Genomic DNA, 18,698 nt, shown 5'->3' with positions numbered 1-18,698 from the left:
GTCAAAAGAACCAGAGAGTATTTTTTTTTAAAACTCCCATTCTTGGTGGGCTGTAAGGAACAGGCTGCTGGTCACATTTGGCCCATAGGCCACAGTTTGTTGACCCAAGAAGGAAGGAAAAGAATAAAGGTATGAGCAAAAATTAATGCAACAGAAAACAAATATACAACTGGAAAAAAATTCAACAAAACCAAAACTTGTACTCTGATTAAACAAACAAACAAACAAAAGAAAAGGAAACAAAAAACAAAGCAAAACAGGGGCACCTGGCTGGCTCAGTGGGTAGAGCACGTGACTCTTGATCTCGGGGTCATGAGTACAAGCCCCATTTTGGGTGTAGAGCTTACTTAAAACAAAATAACTAGTAAAACTGATAAACTGCCAGCAAGACTGACTAAGAAAAACAGATGAAGACCAGCATTATCAATAACAGGAATGAAAAGAAGCTATAACAGGGTCTATAATAAGACCCTACAGATAGCAAGAGGCTATTATAATCAATTTTATGACAGTAAATTTGAAAAATGAGGAGAAATAAACAGATTGTTTGAAAAATATAGATAATCTGAATAGTCTATTAAAATAGACTAAAGAGGGGCGCCTGGGTGGCTCAGTGGGTTAAGTCCCTGCCTTCGGCTTGGGTCATGATGTCAGGATCGAGGGCCTTTGCCATCAGGGGTGCTGGGTCACTGGGTGGCGATCTATGTGGAAAATAATGAATATTGAGTCTACTCTGCGGTCACAGGCAAGCATCAAGTCCAGGTCGACCTCAGTGGGGAAGGCAGAACAATCAATCTGACATATTCCTTCTGCTTTATTGGACCCATGTTGCTTCTGTCCTTCACTGTTGCTTTGGGTCTTCGTTTCATGGTCAAAACCTCTGTTCTAATGAGTTTTATTTTGATGAGACTTTGTTGCCTTCGTGTAAAAGAATACAATTGTTTTAGGTCTGTCTTAAAGTTTTGAATTATTTCAATTTTTTTGTCCTTTGATACCTTTTTAAAAAGATTTTACTTTTTAAGTTCTCTCTACACCCTGTGTGGGGCTTGAACTTACAACCCAAGGTCAAGAGTCACGTGCTCTACAGACTGAGCTGACCAGGCACCCTTTCAGTTGGAGACTTCTGATCCATTTTCACAGTCCATCATTCTACTGGTGTGGTCATTTTGCTTTCCAGAATCTGCTTACACAGTCCTTCAGTTTCCCCTTTTGGCCACCATTCACACTTTAGCACACTAAGATCCTTTGTGCAGTCAGCATGTGCTTGTCTCACTGAGGTTGGCAGAAAGTAACACGTAAAGGTCGCATCACTAGGGACACTGGGGGAGACCTTCGCCAGAGTGAGTTAGCACTACAGCCAGAATGAGTCTGTGTTCCTTAAACTTGCAGAATTCCTTTAAGATATGACCTTAGAGGTAGCAGTGCCGGAGTGATCATCTTTGGTTGGGACAGTGGTTGGGGGCTCTGGGGGCAGAGAGAGGGAGAGAGAGAGGGAGGGAGGCAGCAAGGAAACCCCATCAGAATAAACAGCTTTAGAGAAAAAGGGAAAAGAGGGCTCTAGGAGGGCATGGCAACAGACCGCAGTGATAGGGCTGGGTGAGAATTACATTGATGGTGACAGCCGGGTGAAAAGCTACACCCCTAGTGGACGGTCAGCTCAACCTGGAGGGACCCCTATGGCGTGGGGCGATGAATAGGGCCAATGGGATAGTTGGAAAAGAAAAGAGCTAAGGTCTACCATCTCTCTTCTCACTGTGCCTGTGACAGCCGAAGACTGCAACCTGGCTGAGCCGAGGCAAGAGATCTCAGCTCCTGTACCAGTGGGGCTTTGAGTGACTCCAAACCCAGCCCAGGAGCTTAGGCCCGGGTGGGGAGCCCATCACGGACAGGGGCATGGTAAGGGACAAGGGCTCTTCCTTCAGCAGTCCCAGGGACCCTCTTATCTGTACCGGCGGCCGGACTTGAAGGCGAGCTGTGAGCATCAGGCGGCCCAGCCACGTGGGACAAGCACAGCGGCTGGGTGGCGGGGGAGGGGGGGCGCCGGCGACATCCGCACACGGATGCAAGGACAGAGGAGGCAGGCTTCGCGGTCTAAGCTGGTCCACCACTTACCTTTCCAGGTGCTCACGTTATCTAAGCCGGAGAGAGAGACCCTTCTCGGCGCCGCAGTGCTCTCCGGCCTCCCAACGTGGCGTGCGCTGCCCACCGGCGGCTGCTCCTGGCGCCGCTCGGAGAGGTGGCTCGGCTTCGGGGGGCGCGGCGGCGGCGTGCCGGACGCCAGGTCGCGTTCTGCGGCTTCGTAGGGCAGGAGACCTTGGTTCTTGTCGACCTGAACGGTGGCATTTAAGGGTGTTTCCGGCAGTGGCGAAGAGCAGCGATCCCTGGCCGGCCCAGTGCTGTCCCTGCTCCATGTCAGGGTGGCCTGCGGCTGCAGGGAAGGCACCTTCTGGGAGCTGCTCCCACGGCGCAAGGGGCGGCCTGAGCCAGCGGGGGCCACAGACGGTGGGCCGTCGACGAAGACGTCATCGGATGAAACCTGCTCCAGTGAGCGCTCCGAGGTCGAGCAGCTGTCACATCTGCTGGGCAGACTGCGGGAAGAAAGCAGGACGTGTGACCGAACGCAGCAGGTCCTTGGCGGAAGTGACAAGACAAAAGCCACCTCCGTGCCACGGAAGCCGAGCTGGCCTCTTTCCCACGCTGCCACTGTCATCCCCGCCCCCACCAATCCCTGGATGCAGGACATCGGCTCAGACACATATGGGGACGCAAGGTCAGACACAAAAGCCACATGCATGAGTCATCCCCGGGCTGACGGCGCTCTGTCCCCACCTCGGCTGCGGCAGGAAGAAGTGAAGGAGACACACCCACTCCAAGATGCCACGGCTAAGCAGACCCGGCCCATGGCAGTGCCCAGGAGGCAGTGGAGGTTCCACGGACACAGACGAGCATGGAAGCGTACCTGGCCTGTCGCGGTGGTCCAGTCTCACAGTTGGACAGAATCAGATAGTCAGGAAGGGGCAGAAACTCTGACTCGCTTCTGTTGTCCTCAGCGGCCACGAAATCCGTGCTTACGTCACCTCTCAGCCCAGAGGCGCTGGGGGTGCGGCCGCTGGGAAGGCAGTTGCCTGGCGCCGGCTGGAGGGCAGGGGGCCCGCAAGAGCAGCTCTCGGTTGGATCTGCCGGGGAAAGTGTTGCCCAGGTTAACGGTGAAGGGCGGCTACAGCACTCACTCACCCATCCTCCGGCAGCATCTACAAGGCCAAACAGAAGATGCAAATCACAGCTGGTGTTTGCCATGACGGAGGCGACCATTTCCCCGAGCTATAAACAATGTCTGGGGAAGAAGGCCCATGTTCCAAGACTGAAGTGTTGAATCAATTAAGAGTAAAAAAAGTGAAGCATTCTTGGCCTCGAAGTCTGCACTAACGTAGTCTACTTACAGCTTCTTTATGGCTCTTGGCCGTAGCCCCGCGTGACTGTTTATTCACTCAACACACACGTATGTTCCACAGAATGTGTGCGCGCATCGTCCATGCGCATGCACACAGACATGCGTGTCTATGCCTGCCTGGACAAGATATCCCAGTGCACGCACTGCGCTCACAGTGCTCTTTCAAGTCTGCTAGGACAGACTCTGGCCTCCCTGGAGTCTACAACCGCTGGAGGAGACAGACAAGTGAAACATAAATAATCCTGGTAATGATGTGTAAGGAAAAGGAAAGAAGGAAATAGGGTGCGATGGCTGGGAAAGCCGCCATTTCTCAAGAAGCATAACACTCAGAACTGGCCAGTGAAAAGCCTGTTTTTATCTCCCCTTTGAACCCCACTGGCACGAGTTTGGGATTCCTGCGTCCCACTGGTACAGAACTGTCTGAGTTCAAGTCCAGGGTGTGCTGTTTGCTGTTGGAACTGTGGGTTAGCTACCGACCTGCTGCCGGTTTGCTTCTTTGTAAGGCAGAGATGCTAATAGCACGTAGACCACAAACTTGGTCTGGGGACAAGATGAGCTCATGCACGAGAGCAGTTAGCAGAGCTCCCGGCCAAAGTACACCCGAGGCAGTGACCAGCTAGGGCTGCTGGATACAGGACCAAACACTTCATGTGAAAAGCCACAAGAAATGGCCTGGGTGTTATTCTCAGATGAAGAGGACTATGCTCTTACATCCTTCTAAGAACTGACAAGGGGGGACTACAGGGAATGATAAGGGTCCTAGGGGTGGTTTCTGGCTTCTTCCAAATTCTTGCCAGACCTGCCTATTTTCTGCCAGGTTCTGACTCATTCCTGTTCTTCTTTGAATACTGGGAAATACGTGGAGTATCTATGTTTTATGATAACTCCTGCATGAGGCAAGCAACAGAGGGGACACACACCTTGGCACATGGACACAGAAGTGTTGGGCTGAAGGTGGGGACTAGGGTGGCTGGGAGTGAGCAGGAAGCCTGGAAGAGTTGGTCAGGGACGCTCGCCTTCTTTGCATCGGTTGGACTCTGGCCAGGAAGGACTCACTGTGGCTTCGTAAGGAAGCTTCAACCCTTGTAGCAAGAATAAAGGGCTTTGCCATCGCATCGTTTCCTTTTATTCCAGTGCTCCGGAAGCTCAGTGATGAGACTGAAGTTTCCCAGGAAACACGCTGCAGCGCCACCTAGCGTTCGATGTGTTTCCAGGGGGTCGGTGAGAAGCGCGATGTTGACGGGGTTGGCGACTGCAGTTTAGAACTGATGCGAAAGGAGATCAGATTCAAGATCGCACAGGTAAGCAAAGTGTAACTTCGGTATACAACACAGGAGTACATGTGGATGCAAGAGAGCAAGAGTGAGAGTGAGCGAGAGCAAGAGAAAGCAGGCAAAGGGGAGAGGAAGAGAACAGGAGGAAGAGCCCACAGCAACCTCAAAGCTAATTTGCTTTGCACAAACCTCAAGCCGATGGGAGATATGAGATATGAGAGTTCTGGCTTTTTACCACCCACTGCTGAAAAGCCCGATCGACAACAGAAAACCTGGGGTTCCATGAATTAATAAAAAACGCTGATATTTAATATTTCCAGGAAATCAGCAGCAGCCACGTTCTACCTTCACCGCACCTCTCCTGTGGCACATTCGAACCAGGTACATGTGCCACCCAACTGTGCCGCAGCACAGATGCAGTAAAGGCAGAATGTGACTGAGATGTCCTGGAGCCTGTCCACACACACTGGAAGCAGCGATGGTCAGCATCGCCACTGGTGCCCCCACCCCCCTGCGGCCACGTCCCCCCCATCTCCCCACCCTTCCCCCTCTCACCTGCGCCCTCCTCCAGCTGGCCCAGATTGCAGACCTGACTGATGCTGTACACCCACACCAGCATCTCCACCTCGGTCTTGGCTACCAGATAAAAGGTACGTGAAGTCGTCTTGACGATGAATACGAAATTATTCTGAAACTCCTTGCGCAGGAAGCCAGGGCCCACGTGCCTCCAGACGGCGCACTCGCTCAGGTCGATGGCGCGGATGGGCTTGCTTGCGTGCTTGCTGCGGTAGTACTCCAGCACGTCTGGGCTGCCACTCATGCGGCCCCGCCGGAGCACGAACCAGCGCCGGCGCCAGGCCTGCGGAGAGGCAAGGCGACAGGGACTTACTTACCGTCCTGACGAGGACAGCGGAGAACTCACTGGGTCACCTCCGTGAAATCAGGCCAAGGCCACCAACCTCGGCTGGAACGCGGCGCGTACCGCCTTCAAGCTGGCTCTAGCCAGTGGCTGCAAGGACAGCCTTTCGGCAGCCACGTGGCACAGGGACATGATAGAAATGGACACACGCGCCCACGTGGCACAGGGACATGATAGAAATGGACACACGCGCCCACGTGGCACAGGGACATGATAGAAATGGACACACGCGCCCACTAAAGCCCCTGGTGACCGGTGAGGAGACAGCTGGTTTACCACCCTCCATCGCGGTCCAAAAGCCAAGATCAGACTCTCAAATCAGATACAACTGAGGACTGCCCACCACTGCCAGAACCCTCTAGCACACCTCTACACAACTGCCCGGCAAGAGAAGACACACACGTTTGACAGACAGAGTCATCGCCATCTGAAGTGGACGACTGTCTTGCTGTAAAGCCCCAAGGGCTTCACAATAACCCGTTTAGTCTCCAAGCTATACTTGGAAGAAGTCACTATTTTGATGTCCGTTTTCCATATGAGAACATTGAGGTTTGGAAAAATGAACTAATGCTAATCCCTAAGGAAGGGATGTGAACTCAAGTGAGCACAGGAGGAGCTGTAGTGAGCGTGAGGTAAAAATAGGACAGTGGGCTCTGTGGCCAACCCTTCACAAGTGTGTGACTATAGACTGGAACACCTCTAGGCCAAAGGATTTTTTTTTTTTTAACAGAACGAAACAAGCAATACAAGGGGCAGAGGGAGAGGGAGAGAGAATTTTCAACAGATGACACGCTGAGCACAGAGCCTGACTCAGGGCTCAGTCCCACCCCTCTGAGACAACGACCGAGCCAAAACCAAGTCACTCAACCAACCAAGTCACCTAGGCGTCCCCAAGGTATGTTTTCTGAAAGATTTTATTTATTTCTCAGAGAGGAACAGCACGCACAAGCAGGGGTAGAGGCAGAGGAAGAGGGAGAAGCAGGCTCCCCTCTGAGCAGGGAGCCCGTTACGAGACTCCATCCCAGGCCCCAGGGACCATGACCTGAGCCGAACGAACACAGACCTGAGCCACCCAGGCGCCTGAGGATTTTTTTTTTTTTTCAGATGAAAAACACTTAAGCATTCACCTCCTAAATCAGTGTTTCCTCATCAGGGATTGGGACGCCCCAGGGGGCATCTGAAAAGAGGTGTGTTTTGCGTGTCCTGAAGGCCAAGGGCGGAGGGGGTGACTGTCGGGCCCTGCGGAGAAATGCTGTAACACGTAAAGGGAACTTGTTCCAAGCCACGGGATCTCAGAAAGAGCCAAGCGCCAAGGTAAAATGATCAGGGAAACCTTAGTCCATGCTCAGAAAAGACAATGATGTTCCAAAGAAACCAGCACCAAGACATGGCTCCGCAGACACCCACGTCCCCGGACCTAGAGGAGCTCCATCCTGGGGTATGAAGCCTAGGAAAAGACGTGAATTTGCAATTGACCGCGGCCCTGCCGTTGTAAGGAGTCCTCGGTATCTGTAAACTTCCCACCATCTCCTGGAGGAGACCTTCCTCAGGTTCCCCATTTCCCCACACTGGACACCTCGCTTTCTGCTAGGAAGAGCGGGGCACGGACAAGGGTCACGGGCTGCCGGCTACGGCGGGCTCTTCTACACGGGATCTCCTCACCGTTGCAGCTGCCAAGGGCAAGTGCAGAGATTTACAGCTCTGTGCGCGGCTCTTCTGAGCAGCAGGTGCAACAGCAGGAGGCGTGACGGCCACTGGGACAGGAAGTGTTTTGTATCTCGGGCTTCACGGGTGGCTGACACATTTAAAAGCCCACCGACCAAGAGGCCAGGGGGGAAGGAAAAGCCCCCGTCTGGAGCATTCGTGATGCCCTCCCTGCCCAGGGCACTCGAGCTCCAGTGCAGCAGAGAAGCTGGTCAGGCCCTGAGGGGCAGAAGGCCACTCAGCCCAACGGCCGACCGTTACACCTCAGACCAGTAAACCCTTCTGAGGCCATGGCGAGGGGCAGCCACGAGAAGGCAAAGGTGCCGCTTCATGCTGGGTCGGGACAAGGAGGGGAATCGGTGCCTAGCAGGTGAGCCCCGGCCGGTTCTGCCTTTACGGACACTGTGAACATCTGAGGACAGGGCGGGCCACTCAGAAGAGGGACAAAGCATGTAATTAAGTCCTTGTTTTTAAGACAGGAGAAAGAACAGGAGGGACAGAAAAGCGGCTGGGTCCATAAATTCTTGTCGCAAACACAGGGCCTCGGATGGGAAGAGAAGGAGCTTGAGCATCGCTGCAGGCTTTGGGACGTGGGGGGATGGGAACTGGGCAAACAGGGACATGAAACCTAATCCCTGGGTCCCCTGAGAAGGTGTGGGCCCTGCGAAGGGTCCAGAGGATGCAGGAACACCCGGTGCACCTGCTAAGGAAAGCCTTCACGGGGACTCTGGGTACCCTGAACTTTCCAAAGGCAACTTCGGTCGGGAACTGTGAAGAGGAACTGTATGGTACTTCCCAAAAGAGACTGTAAAAGAGGAACTCAAACTGAGCGCGGAGCCAAGTTTCAACTGAACTGCTCTCAGTTTTATGGGAACAGCTTTCTCTTCCTTCGACAGCAGTTCGGAGGGAGTAATACTGAGAGTCAGCATGCGTCCCAGCAGACGGCAAACACAGAGAAGCCGCTGCGAGCCAGTCCGGAGACGAGCCTGCCGCGCGGCCGGGATGGCAAAGGGGCAGAAACAGGAAACGGGAAGATTCCGACCGAGCGCCGAGGCGGCCTGCGGAGGGGTCAGCCAGGAGCAGCGGGAGCGCTGAGGAGAAAGACACGGCCGTGTCTGGGGTCACTCCTCTGTTCAGCAGCCGCCTCCTGATGGCCTCCTGAGGCTCGCAACAGCATGGGGACCGCGGGGAGGCAGGCGCATGGGGCACAGGCGCGGCGCCCGGCCAGCGCAAGCTGTGGAGGGAGGGCTTCCACGACGGCTCCCTCGTGCCTTCCTGTAATGCAAGTGTCCCAGTCAGGCTTTGCATCCCCCAGACACCCACTTCAGAGACACAGCACCAGATGGGGAGCAGGGCCCCTTGCCCCACTGAGGCACCTCTGTTCCAGAGACCCTGGCGGATTTTGGTAAGTGACCATTCGGGCCGCTTGTTTCTTCTCTTCCCACGCTCGTGCTTCAAACTCACCAACAATGAACCCAGGAAACCCTAAGCCCCACCCTCAGCCCTAATAAAAGCAGAACCCCAGCCCCCGTGAGCATTCTTCTACCTACAGCCTTGCTGTGTGGCCGCAGGTGTTCTGGGTCTTGTAAGTAATACACTTAGATTTCTTCACAATCTCCTGATGGTTGTTGCTAAAGGGCTCCTTGCCATCATAGTAAGAACTACAGGTACTGGGATTGAAGAGGCCTAAACCATACGAGGGCTGGGAGTTCCGCAGGCCCGGGCAGCAGGAGTGGAAGCAGAAGGAAAAATGGCAGGCGCCCAGTAACTTCCAGAGGAGGCAGCACAACTCACCAGCAGGCCCTCCCGCAGGGTTTCATTGTTTTATTTTGTATTTTTTTTTAAAAAGATTGTATTTATTTGAGAGCAAGCACGTGCACGTGTGAGTTGGGGGAGCGGCAGAGGGAGAAGAGGGACCAGCAGATGCCCCGTTAACCAGGCAGCCCTTCTGGAAGTGGGAGACATGTGACATCTGAAAGCAGCTGGCCAGCACCATAGTGAAGCTCTTTGCATTGAAATAGAGCAGGGATGCCTGGCTGGCTCAGTCTTGATTTCAGGGTTGTCAGTTCGAGCCCCATGTTGGGTGTAGGGGTGTAGAGATTACTTAAAAATAATAAACTTTAAAAAGAGAAAGATACAATGAAACAGGGCCACAAGGAAGTTATCAGATCTGACCAGAGTCATGTCAGAGGGACTCTAGAGCCAACTTAAAGAAGCTTGTACTGGCCAAATATGGAACATTTTGACCCTTAATAAATATACCTATTACAGTGGCTGGAAATCCATCAGCTATGTTTAAATTCATGTGTTCATCATGATATTAAAAGAGAAGAAAAAGGAGCACCTGGGTGGCTCAGTGGGTTAAGCCTCTACCCTCAGCTCAGGTCATGATCTCAGGGCCCTGGGATCAAGCCCCGCATCAGGCTCTCTGCTCAGCAGGGAGCCTGCTTCCCCCTCACTCTCTGCCTGCCTCTCTGCCTACTTGTGATCTCTATCTGTCAAATAAATAAATAAAATCTTTAAAAAAAATAAAAGTTTTTTAAAAAAGAGAAGAAAAAAATTTCATCCTCAGAGGGTGGGAGGGAGCCACTCCATTAATGGTACAAACTGGTCATTACCCTCCTTCTCCTATGAGCCAGACCACCCGGAAGATGAAGGGAAACATGTTTTTATAAATGTATTCTGACTCATAAGGGAAAATAAATGATAGAATTAGAGTACCAGCATTTTGCTGTCCCTGGCGAATTAGTAAGGATGCATATTAAGCATCAACAATTGCTAGCTCTGGAAGCAAAACATGAAGACGTTCTGTGCTTTCAGGAGCCTAGCATGGGCTGTCATCAGCCAAAACCCAGACTGTGGGAAATTTGGCATCTCAAAGGCCCAGGTTCTTCCCCAGATCAACGATGAGAAAAATAAAAGGATGGGAGGAATGCTGTTTATGAGATCAAAACTTTATTTATCTTTAAAGATTTTATTTATTCATTTCAGACAGAGAGAGAGAGAAAGAACGCAGGAGCTGCGGGGAGAGACAGAGGCAGAGGGAGAAGCAGACTCCCCGCTGAGCAGGGAGCCTGATGTGGGACTTGATCCCAGGACCTAGAGATGATAACCTGAGCTGAAAGTAGACACTTAACCATCCTAGCTACCCAGGTGCCCCCAAACTTAATTTTTTTTTTAAGATTTTATTTAGGGACGGCTGGGTGGCTCAGGTGGTTGAGCATCTGCCTTCGGCTCAGGTTATGATCCTAGGGTCCTGGGATCGAGTCCCGCATCAGGCTCTCTGCTCAGCGGGGAGCCTGCTTCTCTCTCTCCCACTCCCCCTGCTTGTGTTCCCTCTCTCTGACAAATAAATAAAATGTTTTTTAAAAATAAAGATTTTATTTATTTGAGAGACAGCAAGCAAACATGAGCGGGAAGAGGGGCAGAGGAGAGGGAGAAGCGGACTCCCCTCTGAGCAGGGAGCCCGATGCAGGGCTCCATCCCAGAACCCTGGGACTATGACCCAAGCTAAAGGCAGATGCTTAACACCTAACCAACTTAGTCCCCCAGGCGCCCCGATAAAAAGGATTTGAAAACAATTCCTCTGGAGGCCATGTTCACAGATCCATTGGATAAACAGTTACTAAGTGCCTACCACATGCCAGGCTCTGTGCACAAAGCGAAGGTTTGTCAGAAAAGTTCTAGACCCACAGAGGATGAGAGGCCTGAGGGCTGCTGTCTCTTCTCACTTGGGAGCTGCTGACGTGTGAAAGTGCGGGATGGCCGGGTTTCATGGCTGCACGGGTCTCCACCTTCTCTCTCCTCGGACCTCCTCTGCTGGGCAGGTCACGAGTGGCTCGGGAAGCCAAGATGGAAAGGAGGGAAGTCAACAGTTCAGGGTAGACCGTGAAGATGAGCGTGTCCTGCACCGAGAGGATCTAGAAAGCAAAACCACGACGCAAACAATCAGCCGAAATTCTGATTTAGAGAAACGGACTGCAAAAATGGGGAGGGGCTGGAGTAGAAGTAGAAGTAGAATCTGACTTTCTGGGTGACCTTGAGCAGTTAGCTCCACTGCTGGGAAGCTCAGCATCTGCCAATGGAAATGCTGTGCCCTGGCCTGCCTCCCATCCGCTGTCATCACGGGGAAGCAATGAGAAATGGACAGAGAAACATTCTCAATCTGAAAGTAACTTATAAAAAAAAAAAGAAAGAAAGAAACTTATAAAATGAGGATGGGCCTGGTTTTCACCAGGGCACAAGGCACTGCTTGCCCTGGGGAAACTGCTTCTCCCCTTCTGGAACCCATAAACCCCGCCATGCACTAATGGGTTGTGAGGGCTCGTCCAGCTCTGATAATCAGAGATCTGTTTCCCATCAGCCTTTCCTGCCACAGCCACCAAGCTGACTCATTACCTCCCCACCAGTATCATCTCTAACAACAGAAACCTGCAACATCCTGTAACCTTGTGGAAAAGTGTTTGTGCTACCACTGAGCTCCTCCAGGAAGGCATGTCTCGATCACAGGTCTCTGCATTTTTATGGAAACAGTCGCAGAGTAACTGAATCTCATCCTTCTAAGAGTAAAAGCTGTGTTTGTTCTCCTCTTAAACCAACCTAACTTGCTGCCTTCATAATTTACAAACACCTCCTGGTCTGTACCAACATACAAGTGAGACTTGAGTCTGAACATCACTGTGATAGGTTGAACTATGTTGCCCCGCCCCCGGTTCATATGGACGCATGCACGAAGGTATGTGTCATGAAGACGCAGAAAGAGGAGATGGCTATTGACAAGGCAAGGACAGAGGCCTGGGAGAGATCCATCTCAGCTCTCAGAATGAATCAACCCTGCTGACATCTGGGCCTCAGACTTCTAGCTTCTTTTTTTTTCTAAGATTTTATTTATTGGACAGAGAGAGACACAGCGAGAGAGGGAACACAAGCAGGGGGAGTAGGAGAGAGAGAAGCAGGCTCCCCGCTGAGCAGGGAACCCGACTCGGGGCTCGATCCCAGGACCCTAGGATCATGATCTGAGCCAAAGGCAGAGGCTTAACAACTGAGCCACCCAGGTGCCCCATCAGACTTCTAGCTTCTGAAACCGTTGGTGTCCCTGGCACTATACTTATCTATCTCCTAACCACAAAACCAACTAGAAAACTAGACCAAGTATATGCACCAACTGCTTTTAGACACTGGATGACAGTCAGCGCAGGACTGTGACCTGGATGAGAAGAGAAACAAAAGAGGTCAGCCCAAGGAGTGCCCTGGCTTTACAGCCTGTGGGTGCATTTCTAGCCTACACTGAAGGCAGGGGGTCCCACGCAGGGTGTAGCAGCCTTGCAGAGCTGAGAAGACAGAGATCACAACCCTGGATGGCTGAGGCAACAGAAGTTTGTGGACCGGGGGGAGGGGGGGGCAGAGAGGAGGGAGCCGGGTAAGGAAGGGGTTGCAGAGATCTGCACAGGAATTCCCTGTAACTTGGTGGAACCTAGCAAGCACGTGTGGGGTCAGCTTCATGAGCGGAATCCGGTGACAGCTACCAGAGACACAGACTGAACCACCCACAGGGCGTGCACAACACTGGAATGCATTGGGAGCTCTGATCAGCTGCGGAGGAAGAGCCAGAGACATTGGGTAAAAACTCTAGAAAGGACACAGCTTAGAGTTAGAAAGAGGCCAAACTGGCCCTGGAGTGTAACCACTCTAGACTTGCCCAAAGAAAGCTTAAAAATAAGTCTGGGACGGGGCGGGACTGGGGGGCTCAGTCGGTTGAGCTGCTGCCTCCAGCTCAGGTCATGATCCCAGAGTCCTGGGATCAAGCCCCATGTTGGGCTCTGCCCTCAGCAGGGAGTCTGCTTCTCCCTCTGTCCTTCCCATGCTCTCATCAATCAATCAATCAATCAATCTTTAAAAAACAAAACAAAGAAGCAGCAACAGCCTTGGACGGATCAAGCCGATTTTCCAGTTACTGAATCGCCTGCCAAACGAAGTTCAACACTTTGTAAAGGAAGACAACAAAATCCAGATAGTCTACACTATAACATTTACAGTGTAAATAATCGCCCCCAAACTACTAAAATATGGAAGGAGCCAGGAAAATGGGGCTCGTCATCAGGAAAAAGATCAGTTAATGCACAGAGACCTAAAAATCACAGAGATGACAGAATAATGTCTGTTTGAGGTTTAAAGGAAAACATGTAGATCATGACAGGAGAAATCGACAAGAAGCAAATGGAACTTCTGTGGAGGTGAGAAACGGAGTCTCCTGAGTGACCAGTGAATGTGAAACACAGAGCAGGGAGAAAAACGAACAGAAACACCCAGGCAGCTGCTGACAATGCCCTTTCCTGGGCCTCCCCTCCAGGGAGCCGAAATCGGCAGCCCCCCTTTCTAGAAGTAAGCGGCCAGAGTCGAGAAGAAAGGAGGAAGTCAAGAGACACAGTACACACAAAACCTCCCCTGAAGGGGAAGGGCATTCTGGACAGCAGCGTTTGGTCTGGAGCCTCAGGCCCGACAGAAATGCAAGGCAGCTTCATGAAACTTCTCCAAACAATCTGCTTATAGCTCAGAGCCCTGTGAAGACAAGCAGAATCCATCTGTCTCCGAACCACAGTCTCAAGGTGACCATTTCAGCAGAGAATTCCTCAGGTTTTATGGCTTATGAGCCCCTTAGAGACATGATGAAATGCACAGACCTTCTCTCATCAGAAATGTGCATGTGCCCGCTCTGTCCTTCTCTCTCTCACTCTCACTCTCTCTCCCACACACACCCCCCTCCACCGTCCCTTCTGGACTGCCTTCCCTTATCGAGCTACACAACACTCTCCTTTAGTGGCCTCTTGGACTTTCATACCCGTCGACTACTATGTATTTGATGATGATTCACAAAAGTATGCTTCCAACCTGGATTTTTCCTGAGAACTTCGGACCCATGTAACCAAATCAGATATTTCCACTTACATATCTATCTCTTAAACTTAACATGCCCAAACTAAGCTCTCAATTTCATGGCCCTCAAATTCATTCCTCTTCCAGCCTTCCAGTCTCTCAGGAAATGCTACCCTCACGCATCCATCTTCTAAATCCAAACCATGCTGTGATCTTTGCTTCCACCTTGCACATCCAAAGCATTAACAAGTCCTGTGAACTCTGCTTTCAAAACATTCCAAATCAACCCACTTCTCTGTCCGCAGCACCTACAACCACCCTGGCCCGAGTCACCCACATCCACTCTCAACACCCGCAATAAATTTGTTCTCGACAGAGAAGTCAGTGACCTCTAAGTGACCGAAATCATATCATGTTGTTCCATTCATTAGCCCCTTCTGGAGGTTTCCTGATGCTTTAACAGTAAAATCCAAAGTCTAATACGGCCTAGGAAATCCCATATGAACTGGTGTTTTTTTTGATGTTCCTGTCACTGAGGCTTCAACTTCATTGTCATGTCTTCAGAAACCTTCTCTGCTCATCTAAATTCAAGGGCCCAGCCACATGCCTTCCCCACAACATCACCCTAGCTTTTCCCTCTAGGCCACTGCTAATACCTGGCATTTTTCTTGTCGTTTGAGATTTGCTGTCTGTTCCCCCGCCCCCCTCTGTGCCCCACTGTGCCTAGCAGAGGCCTTGTGTGTGGGTCACGGCTTTATTCCGTGGGCTGATGCTTCTTGAGTGAATGGATTCCATACAATTTCATGGTATCACAGACCTAAGTTTAAAATACTCCTCCTAAGAAACAGGACTAGCTCTGTGGGTTCATAAGAAACCCAATCACCGGGATTGTGCCAAGAACTGGGGATGTGATGCAGAACGAGGTAGACATGATCTCTGAGCTGGACCTCAGGTAGTCAGGCAAGGCTTGGTACTAGACTTTATTTGTTTTTGTTTTTTTTTCCAAAGATTTTATTTATTGGAGCACCTGGGTGGCTCAGTGGGTTAAGGCTCTGCCTTCGGCTCAGGTCATGATCTCAGGGTCCTGGGATTGAGCCCTGCATTGGGCTCTCTGCTCGGCAGGGAGCCTGCTCCCCCTCCCATGCCTGCCGCTGTGCCTACTTGTGATCTCTCTGTGTGTCAAATAAATTAATAAAATCTTTTTTAAAAACTTTTAAAAAAAGATTTTATTTATTTATTTGATAGAGAGTGCATGAGCAGGGGGAGTGGCAGGCAGTGGGAGAGAGGGAAGGAGAGTCCCCAAGGAGCAGTGGGCCTCGATCCCAGGATCCTAGGATCATGACCTGAGCCGAAGGCAGATGCTCCACTAACCAGACCCCTCAGGCACTGTGGTCCCAGGCTTTCAAATCAACTAGGAAGAAAGTGGCGTGTGAGAAGGATCAGCTAAGCACATGTACGATGAGCTTTTATTGGTAACTAAGACAATCAAAGCTGAACTTGGAGCACTTTATTTGTGCACTCAATTGCACTTGCACAGTGACATGTACCTGGCTGGGTTCGAGCAAGTTTGGGCTCCAGAATTCACTCCCGTAAAACTAAAGAGGCCTGTCTGGATTGTGTCTATTGTTGAGAGATACTGAAATGAACAGAGAAACATCCTGAAAGTCTCTGAGGTTCTAAAGAGACACCTCGGGGTTAAACTGCTTCTCTGGCCAGAGTGATTACTGTCCCTTCATTCCAGAGGAGTTGGCCCCCTGCCCCCTCTGCAGCGGTGAAATCCCAAAGCTGTGAAATCATTTCCTCTGCACAGGACGGGTCCGCGAGCTACCTCGGAGCCAGGCGCTCCCACTCGGCCGAAGGAGCAAGGCCCATGTGCAGCTGCAGCGAGCGCTCGGGCTGTGACCCTTCGGCTGTCCTTTCAGCCTCGGCAGTTTCGGACTTAACCCGTTAGGGGGCCCGTGTGGGCCTCTGGGCTTGCTCTCTCCTGGCCAAGAGCAGAAAGTCGATGGCTCCGATTCCCACGGCTCTGAGCGCTTCCGCCGCTGCTGTCCCGATTGCCGCACCCACAGGGGACGCCTCCGCTCGGCGGGGAAACACAGCTCACAGCCTGCTCTTCCTTGCCGGCTCAGGCCTGTTCCGATCCTGCCAGGCCCCAAAGTGTCTCCAGCGGCTTTCACGGTCTTGGCACACACCACAGCCGCCAGGTGTGCTGGGAAGGACTGTCGTGCTGAACAGCCGCGGTGCTCACATGAAGCTCCACATGCCACTGTGAGTGCGTGTGCGACACGTGATGGGCCCATGTCACTGGCTGCTCGTGCAAGAGACACTAAGGGAATTAGAGAAGGCCGCCAGCCGCTTGGGGATCTAGTTAAACAAGTTACAGACAGAGCCTCGATCCGGAAGAAACCAGGAAGGCACAGCAAAGGAAATCTCCAAGGGCGGGGCAAACAGAAGGCGCCAACAAGATGCTTGATTTCTGCCCAAGCGCACAGACAGGCGCATTAAAGGCAGACGGACTCGACGCTCCGGTGAAAGGACGTTCACTGGCTGGACCCCGTGAAAAGCAGGTCCCTGTGATGCCCACCGAGCCCTTGTGGGCCAAATGCTGCAACAGAAGGTGCCGCGCGGACAGAGGACAGCCTACACGGGCTGATCTTCCAGAAAAGGAAGCTGGTCCTCAAAGACATGAAGGGTCTTGTTCATTAATCCAAGTTTCACAGCTCCCCTTTCAGTGTTCAAGAACATTCTTAAACTTAAGAAGTTGAATACAAATTAGTTGAAATTAGGGGCGCCTCAGTGGCCCAAGTGGTTGGGCATCTGCCTTCGGTTCAGAGTTCTGAGATAGAGTCACATGTCAGGCTCCCTGCTCAGTGCTTCTCCATCTCTGTGTGTGTGTGTGGTGTGTGTGTGTGTCAAATAAATAAATAAATAAATAAATAAAATCTTCTTTAAAATTCAATTGAAATTAAAGGAGAAAGAAAACAGTGGGGGTTGGTTGGTGACCCAGCAAGGTGTCTGGAAACGTCAGCAGGCAGGTTTTCCAGCTGGTTGCTCTTGTCATTCCTGCATTTACTGGGAAGCGTGTGGGGGGAAGCAGTGACGGAGTGTTACCCTCACAGTCACTCACTAGAGCCCTTTCAGCAAAGATTGCGTTAGCCCACAGAACTCTGAGAACCATTTCCCCTTATCGGTCTCCCAAAGTGGACTATTTCTGGCCCTTTACATACATTCTTCTCCAGAGTCCAGGAGACACAGAGGAAGAAAGGAAAAGAGAAATAAGACTTGGCCTTGCCCGATTTACTGACTTTTCATTTCCTCTTACAACCTTCCTCATCACTGTTCCTCTACAAGCAGGTTTCCCCTATCGGGTTTTTCTTGTTGGCGTGCTGCTATCGAAGTACACTTAGCCAGTGCTAGTTAGTGTTTAGAAAACCTAACAACTCGGTCACTGCTTGCCATTTCTAAGGACCCCAGGAATCTTGGACGTGGTCCCAGAACACGAGATGAAGGGGAGCATTTGGTAATGACTTGGAGCTCCCCATTCTCTTCCCAGTGGTTTCGCCATGAAAATGCTCAGGAAGTTTGGGGTGTGTTTATGGGTTGCAAAAGGTGAAAATCATCAAAGAAACAGAATTCTGGATAATGTTCTACTTTCTCTCCGCCTTCTACTTCCTTGCCAAGGGGGACTGCAAAAGCCATGGGCCCCAAGGGCAGCAGGTCGGGAATTTCCAGGAGCACATTATACTGCTCCTCTTTGTCCTGGCTCAGTGCCACCACCCTGGGATTACTGGTGACCCTTCAGCCTGATGGCCTGTAACCTTCTGTTCGCTGCCAGATAGAGCTAGGACTTGTCTCAGGCATGGAATAACTTCCTGTGATTGTCCTGGAGATGGCCTGGCCCACAGGATCAGCTTCCACGGCTGTCAACAGATGCAGAAAAGTCCCGTATCTCTGCAGTGTGGTGGGCCTTGGAAGGAGGAATCCCGAGGAGGAATGTTCAGCAGAGATAAGTGTGCCACACTACATGACATGGACTTGACCTTCCTCATGCATTGTCAGTCGGAGCGCCACTGAGTGTCCTGCCTAGTTTCTCATTAATTTTTACATGGCAGATTCTAAGCAGTCATTAAGACCAGCTAATCAACTTTGCAGGTGTGTGAACCTGGGAAGGTCACCAGTCCATTAGGTATCAGGCTCAGGATGCAGAATGATGGGTGGGAACAATGGGCCCAAACCAACTCCGGAACAAACAGCTATTTGAAATTAGTCATTAGTTTCTGTGATAGATTAAGAGGCTGAGGTAGAACCGAAATACAAAGGAGGCGATCAAGTCTAAAGGAACATTTGAGGTGACAACTTGACAACTGAACTGGCTGGTGGGGAAATCTTTTAAGGCATGAACGGAGGAGAATAAACTTTTAAAAATCATCCTGATCCCGAAGTGCTGGGTACAGATAATGGTGATGGTTACACAACA

At 51.3% G+C, this 18,698-nt stretch overlaps 1 protein-coding gene across 6 annotated transcripts in view; it reads right to left on the bottom strand.

The window, feature by feature from the left end:
• Nucleotides 1-18,698, bottom strand: part of GAB3 (GRB2 associated binding protein 3) — a 75,888-nt gene that overhangs the window by 28,681 nt on the left and 28,509 nt on the right. For 4 of the 6 annotated variants that reach the window (XR_007124797.1, XM_047716128.1, XM_047716129.1 and 1 more), the window contains exons 2-4: nucleotides 5,281-5,584; nucleotides 2,960-3,251; nucleotides 2,113-2,588 (exon numbers count right to left, since the gene is read on the bottom strand). Coding sequence is in view for 5 of the 6 variants with exons in the window: in XM_047716125.1 (XP_047572081.1) it covers nucleotides 2,113-2,588; nucleotides 2,960-3,251; nucleotides 5,281-5,584 (1,072 nt within the window). In the remaining variant the exon portion in view is untranslated. The remainder of the gene's footprint in view (nucleotides 1-2,112; nucleotides 2,589-2,959; nucleotides 3,252-5,280; nucleotides 5,585-18,698) is intronic. The other 2 variants (XM_047716126.1, XM_047716127.1) reach the window with 2 other exon arrangements.

This window comes from Lutra lutra, chromosome X (assembly GCF_902655055.1).
Source record: "Lutra lutra chromosome X, mLutLut1.2, whole genome shotgun sequence".
Lineage (NCBI taxonomy): Eukaryota > Metazoa > Chordata > Mammalia > Carnivora > Mustelidae > Lutra > Lutra lutra.
The sequence above is the reverse complement of the archived record's forward strand: the minus strand, read 5'-3'. Positions and strand labels throughout refer to the sequence as shown.